Source organism: Corvus moneduloides, chromosome 5 (assembly GCF_009650955.1).
Source record: "Corvus moneduloides isolate bCorMon1 chromosome 5, bCorMon1.pri, whole genome shotgun sequence".
In the NCBI taxonomy this organism is placed as follows: domain Eukaryota; kingdom Metazoa; phylum Chordata; class Aves; order Passeriformes; family Corvidae; genus Corvus; species Corvus moneduloides.
In genome coordinates, this window is record NC_045480.1 from 40,484,410 (window position 1) to 40,491,780 (window position 7,371).

Here is a 7,371-nt window from a genome sequence, read left to right on the forward strand (position 1 = left end):
ATCTGTAATTATTTGTTGCATATTGATTAATCAAGCTTTTATTAGAAGTGACATGCAGGGAGGCAGATTTTTGTCCTTTAAAATAAATATGAGAGATTTTCTCAAACTACATTACAGGAAAGGGAAGTGGTTGGCTACACATGATTTACAGTTCCCTGTATGTTATTAGGGGTTTTTTTTCTTTTTTCTTTTTTTTTATTTTCCCAGAAGACTCATGACTCATAATTACGGGAGTGGAATTTGAAATCAGTAACCATTCTCTTGAAATTTCTGAGTGAAATAATCTTTAAAAACAAAAGCAAAATGCGAGGTAGAAACCTAGAACAGGGTACAGTTTTACAGATGCCACTTTAAAGATTATTCCAAATTTCTCTGGCAGTAAAGCATAGGAATTCTGACTGAGGTTCACGTTATGTTTTAGAAGCAGCTGTAAGTAGTAGTTGGGGTGGGACGAGTGTTTCTGATCACATTGACAACCCAGTTTCTTTCCATTCTGGTTTCTTGGTAGGAACCTGTGAGTCAGGCAGTCTCCTACCACCCTCCAGTGGTTTTCAGAGCACAGTGCAAGCAACGTGTTCGGAAAGCTTATTCAGAACATAAAAAGGGGGCTGGGGATATTCCAAGCTTTCTAGTGGGGACACATATTGTTGCACTTTGGATTGGTGACTTGTGTAAAAGGTCTTTTGGTCCTGGTTAGATGTTATAAAGTGTTCTAGCACACCTGTTCTGTGAAGCATTATGATATTCATGTGGTTGCTTGCACATGAAACCATCTGCATCTGTGATGATTTCCAGTCTTTCTTTGCATTGCTGCCAGGATTACAGAATCTGTGGGTGTGACAATTGGATATACAACAGTGAAGGGGTGCTTTGTAGGGGGCTGGGCAAAAAGCTACAGTTTTTCTATGAATTTAGTAGCTCAATAATTTGCAAGTCATGATAAATATCTCCTCTGGCTGTTAATCTTCCATTTCTTTCTCTCGTTAGTCTCTAGAGCACCTTAGGAGTACTAACATCTAAGTTTCCAAGGAAAATTGCATCTGTGTACTTAATTTTGTGCTATTTTCTGTTCTTGGTGGCATCTGATATTCTATCCATGGTATGTCACAGTGTCATCAACCTGATGACATTTTTCTTGGAGATCACTGACCAAGGTAATAAAAAACATGACACAATTTATCTTGCTATTATGAATGTAGCAAGCCGTGAGAACTGCGGGACCTTCAAAACACAGCAGAGATGAATTTATCAGTGGTTAAGGAGGCATTAATGCACTGTGTGACATGAAAGGTAGCACCTGCCAAACCTCCCCACACAACTTTAGGCTGTATCAAGTCCTGGACTATAAAGCACAAGTAAAAGGGGCCGATGCTTTCATTGCTCAGTATATTGTTGTCTCGTCCTTTGTTATGGATTTTAAAGCCATTTTCATTTCACATAACTGTGCTTTTGTCCAAGCAAGTCTGTTCTAAAACTAACAGTTATTTTTTTGATATAATTCTATCATGAAAAATGTAAAATAGGGAATTGCACTTTCCTGCTCCAGGACAACATAAATTGCTGGCTCGTCTACTAACGTCACTCATCTAGTAGAGAGTGAGAGTAGTCACAAAGTACTCTCTGCTCAGCCAACCTAAAATATGTGAGTAGGATGGGGAAGTTACATCAGCTACAACTGAGATCACCAGAAGCATAGCACAACGTTTAATTGAATTTTCCCTTCTGAGTTCAGCCCATAATCACCAAAGCTGAGAGAACTGGGACTGCAACAGGGCAGGGCAAAACAGAAGAGCAGCTTTGGGTCACACTAAGAACTGTAAAATGCTCCCAGTTATCTGTCTGTGAGAGATGGAGTCTCTCCTTGGACCTTATTCCTTTCTTGAATCCCAAATTGGGAGTACAAGATATTCTGCACAGTCTTCCAGTCCCATAATCACGCATGCCCTGGTGACCTCTCCCGGTGTCTTGGCAGCCCCCTTCTGTCTGGTGTGGTAACGTGTGCGTGGATGGAAGAGACCGACAGGCAGGCAACGAAGGCAGGTAAGGAAAGGCAAGGCAAGGCAGGCAGTCTTGTGGGAGAAGAAAAGGGGCCAGTTAGAGGAAGCAGAGTCCAGTAGGCCTTGGCATGCTTTCTGGCTGGATTTGATCATGGGATGTTAGGAAAAAGGCCTGCTTTAGCCAATTTCTGCTGGCTCCCTCTCCTTATATACTTCTCTTGTAAATCTCAACAGAATTCTGTGAGCTTGTGTCTTTATTTACCTATCCTGCCTGCTGGTTGGTTGATTTTGTCTGGGTTTTTTTCCACCTACAAAATGTTTACCTTTAGACTAATGGGACCAGCATTCATCTTTGACTGGGCATTCAGATCAACACTAAGGCTTTTGAGTATGTTAGAGAGTAAAATAGCTATAATGAGATTGCACATGTACATGACAATGACAATTTTGCACAGAGTCTTCTCTCCAAGAGACCAAACGGTGTAGCATCAAAGTTGAGATGACAGACAAACTCTTTTTTTAAGAACAAATCACTCTTCTTCATGTTCTATGTTGATCTCTCAAAAAGCATCCACAGGTGAGTGAAGAGCTAGGGTAAAACCCTTTCTTCCATCTGGGCAAAGACAAGGTTTCTTTCTTTGGAAAGACAGTCTGTTACAAGACTTGAATTGAATTTTCTCTGGAAAAAGGATGAAAGTCTCCAGGTGAAAGACTGTGTTACCTGGTGACTGTAAAGATGTAAGACTGTGATAATGCCACATACTGTCTGGTCTGACCACTGAATATTATGTACATGGACTACAATGAATATAAAGTTTTGGAGTTTTATTACTTAAAAAAAAATCTAATACTTTTTTCAAATCTCCCATTTTTCCAGACTGCCATACAAAAAGCCAGCAAGCTCAGTTTTCACTCCTAAGTAGATGTATCAGAAACTGCAATGAGGTCTCAGCTAATAAATAAACTGATGGCTCTGACTCTTTGTATATCACTCAGGAAATACTTTCATCTTTCTAAACAGTTATTTTTGCTTTGTGTTCATGAAGCATGATCAGCAGGTCAGGGGAAGTGATTCTCAAGAGACCCCACTAGGATTGCTGCATCCAGCTCTGGGGTACCCACACAGCACATGTTGGAGTGAGTCCAGAAGAGACCACAAAAAATGATCAGAGGGCTGGAGCACCTCTCCTGTGAGGAAAAGCTGGGACAGTTAGGGGTTGTTCAGCCTGGAGAGAAGGTGGCTTCAAGACCTTATTGCAGCCTTCCAGTACTTAAATGGGGCCTGTAAGAAAGGTGGAGCAAACTTTTTAGCAGGGCTTGTTACAGTAGGACAAGGGTTAATGATTTTAAACAAAACAAACCAAAAAAAGGGTAGATCTAGACTACATTTAGAAGAACTTTTTTATGATGAGTGGTGAAACAGTGGAACAGGTTGCCCAGGGAAGTGGTAGGTGTCCCATCCTGGGAAACATTAAGGTCAGGTTGGACAGGGCTCTAAGCTGTTCTAATTGAAGATGTGCCTGCTCATTGCAGAGGAGTTGGACTGGATGACCCTTAAGGTCCCTTCCAACCCAAAATATTCTGTGATTCAGAGAATTTTGTCAAGGGCTAGAAGATGTTCTAGAGATTGTGTTTTGAGGCAACAGCTCTGAAACATGTCTTTAACTGCCATTAAAGACTGTAATTTGTTTGGCCTGGTATGTCCTGCTCTACAAGCAGGAAGAAGTATTTCTGAGAGTTCTTCCTCTTGGTGATGTGGCACTGACCCTCCTCACGTTTTTCTGCAGTTGTGCGCCTTCAAAACGTAGCGTGACAGCAAAGAGTGTTCAGAGTAGAATGGCCATGTTGGTTCAGGTTGAAGGCTAAACATTTAGCTTGGATGGCATCTCCAGCCCTAGCCTAAGGAATTTAGAGAAATTTGTTATTCCCCAGAAAAAAATTTTAAAAAAATACCAAATGATGAAAACAGGTAACAAAACCAAAACAATCCAGAAACCTAAACAAGGAAAACCAAGCCAAACTCACAGCTTGGCAGTAAATGTACAGCACAGCAGTGCTCTGCAGTGGCTGGGGTTGCTGTCCCAGCTGTAGCAGGTGGCAGCAGTGCTGTGGCAATGAGCTGAGTGCGGCTCAGTCGGTGTTTGCAGGGCCACAGGGAGGTGGCACTCGCGTCTCGTGCTTTGCACTGCTTTCCTTCCTCAGATGCCAGTGACTGACTCCAAGATTATCCATCGGAATTGAGGCATTTTGCTTTTAAGTGTCCTATTCTTTCATCTGTTTTCAAAGGCAAACGTTTTAGGAGAGAAAGGTTTTGTTTCAAAGAAGTGTTGGGGAAAAAACCGTGTCACAAGTGAGATTAAAAAAAATCGCTTCAGGGGCTGCATTCTTCAATTGCAGAGAATAGTGTATTTCATCTTAAAATAGCCGTAACTTAAGCCAGGATTTAGCACTATAATTCACAAACAAGTGCCTGGAATATCCTCCTTGCATTACTGAGGCTATTTGGCTGCTATCATATATGATCATTTCCATGTAATCATCTTTTCAAGTTTATTGAATTTACTCCTCAATGCAGTTGCATTTCCTGTGCTTTTATTTTATGGGAAGACTGTTACATAACTGCATTCCCCTCATTTTAATACATATTACAAACTAATGTTTGGGCTTTTTCTTCTCTCACCACCAGAAACGCAAATTTAAAGTAAATATTCATCTTTTTACCTGTCTATTAACATGTTTTGGCTGTACTGTAATGAAATTACTTAAGATATCATTCACAAGCAGACACAAACAGAACAGAGCTCTTCATTCCTCTGAATCTCTGAAAATGAGATCATGGTGAACTTTACAGGGACAATGCACATACTCCTGTAATGTGTATAACCAAAACAAAAGGATTTATTAATTTTATTGCTGCTTGTGTTTTTGGTAGAAAGAGCCACAATGGCCTAATCAGTTTAATGTAAAATTTTGTAAGTCAGATTTTTTTTAATTTTTTTTTTTTTAATTTCAGTGGGAGAAACTACAGATGACAACAAGTGAGAGGAGAAAAATCGTGTGTTCAGTCACATTCCATGTAATTGCAATTACCTGTGTTGTTTGGTCATTGTATGTTTTAATTGATAGAACCGCTGAAGAAATTAAACAAGGCAATGATAATGGTAAGTATCTTTTACCTTCTTTGGTGCTGTTGATAATGCAATGGCTGGCTTTGAAAAGCAGCTCTATAACCAGTCCCATTCTGTTCTTAAATAACAGCTCACATGGCTACACCAAAGACTTTAATGCAGAAGTTCTGAATGCGTCAGTATGAAAATCTTATCTTATGCCCCTGCAGAGAGAACTCTACTTCTTGTAATCATTACAACAGCTTAACTAGCCCGGCAGTTCTTCCTGGGTTATCTCCCATTATCTGGGTAATTCTAAAGCTCAGGCAAAAAGATGAGTCAAATTCAAACAGCTCAGTGCAAGTTCAGGTCCTTAAAATAGCAATTTATTCATATTACTCACTTGAACCTTGATAGGAAGATAGGAAGTAAAGTACAGGAGAGCTGCTTCATTAACAAGCTTCCTAATATGAACTTCCAAGAGACAGTTTTCCAGTTGTGTTAGTCCTTCATGTGGGACTTGAGTAGCATGGAAAGCCATTCCTGTGTCCTTTCAAACAGAATTTCACTGTGAACGTCCATGTTCCAGCTGTATTTATTGGTTAAGCACTGGAACAGAGAAGTGATGGAGTCTCCATCTGTGGAGATACTGGAAATCCAACTGGACATGTGTAACAAAATGCATGCTTAACGTAAGTAGGAGCCACACTTAGCATATGTGGAAAATGCATCTGAAATTGAACTACTGTTTTCCATTTCAAATCTAAGTTTATTTGGTCTTTAGTCTTAAATGCAATCATGATGATAAAAAGCTTTTGAATTTTGATCTGAACTGAATTTAAGCACCCTAGAGGAACAAAGGTCTCTAACTTCCTGTTATATTCTGAAGTTAACATGGAAAACAAAACAGGTGGAGCTTTGTTCCTTGCTAGTTAGATAAATATTTGATGATGCTCCTGATGCTTGCCTTTCTTGCCTCAGAGAGGAAAATAAGCAACAAGCCTCAGTAAGTCACAGATGAATACACACTACAAAGTCTTGTTTTGCATTCTTTCAAAATGGGTAACCTTGTTTTTTATCTCAAAAAACCTGGCCCACAGGACAGGACTAGGAATGGCTTTGAACTTCTATTTATGAATACAACTACATCACCCTACTCATTACAAGTAGGAAGCTATTTCTGTAGATTAGCTGAATTTACATAACAAAGCAGCTAACAGGCATTTTTGTTGTTACACACAATGCAAAAGAATCATGTTAATTATTCCTGGTAGGCTCAAAAAGTATTTATGATTTGTATAGCATTCAGTATTTGCCAAATGTAACAGCTGATTCTTTACACTAAAAAATGGACAGATGCCCTGAAGCTACTTAGAACATGCAGAAGTAAGTGTTTGTGCAGAGGATGCTTTTGCCCCAAAATTTGCTTGTTGCAGGGGAGAGTACTTTTACAAAAGTGAGTGTGTATTTGGGGGGAGTAAGAAGGACATATATGTAGTTTATTTTCTTCTCCATTTTCTCCCTTTAAATGGGAATTGCCAAGACAAAGACAGTAAGCACTGCAGAAAAAACACTTTTAAAACATATTTTGAGAAGGAGAAAAATTGAAAGCCCTCAATAATACTAGTACTGTTTGTTAATATTCTGAGTTTAAAAATCCCATTTTTAAATGGGTATCTCAAATTATTTAAAGGGTTGAGGGTTTTTTTTCTCTTTAGCGAAATATTTGATGCAAACCCTTTAATTGCTAAACCTTATACTGGTTTATAGAAAAGCCAGTTTAAAATATATTTAAAATATTCTAGAATCTATATGGCACCAGTGGTAGAGAATCAAGGTTCACATAAATTTATTCTGCTTTAAGAAACAGGTCTAGGTTCAGCTGAGCTTTCTGTCCTAGGAAAGCTCAAGTCTGAAAATTTGGCAATCCTGGAAAATATGAAAGACACAAAACTCTCTGTCCTATACCAGTTAATTAAAAGAAGATGCTTCCTGTATTACCACGGAAGCAGCAGCAGCCTATCTTTAATGTTAACAGGTGGAAGAAACCCTGAAGGAAAGCTTCTGAGAGTGGCATTGAGCTTCTTGTTTGACCAAATGGGGGTAAAATCAGTTAAAAGTGAGAAGCAGTTTCCTATTCCATAGGCAGTTTCTTGGCCGACCTATGGAATAGGAAACCCTGTCTATTTTCTAGAGCCACAGAAAGTGTGTACATGCCCCAACAGTATGTACATACCCGGTCATTCTTAGCAAGTGGCTTCTTTTCA

At 39.3% G+C, this 7,371-nt stretch overlaps 1 protein-coding gene across 6 annotated transcripts in view; it reads left to right on the forward strand.

Annotated features, from left to right (window-relative positions):
- MARCHF1 (membrane associated ring-CH-type finger 1) overlaps nucleotides 1–7,371 on the forward strand; it is a 230,599-nt gene that overhangs the window by 219,731 nt on the left and 3,497 nt on the right. For all 6 annotated transcript variants that reach the window (XM_032108627.1, XM_032108626.1, XM_032108623.1 and 3 more), the window contains one exon: nucleotides 5,011–5,158. In XM_032108627.1, coding sequence (XP_031964518.1) covers nucleotides 5,011–5,158 — 148 coding nt within the window. The remainder of the gene's footprint in view (nucleotides 1–5,010; nucleotides 5,159–7,371) is intronic.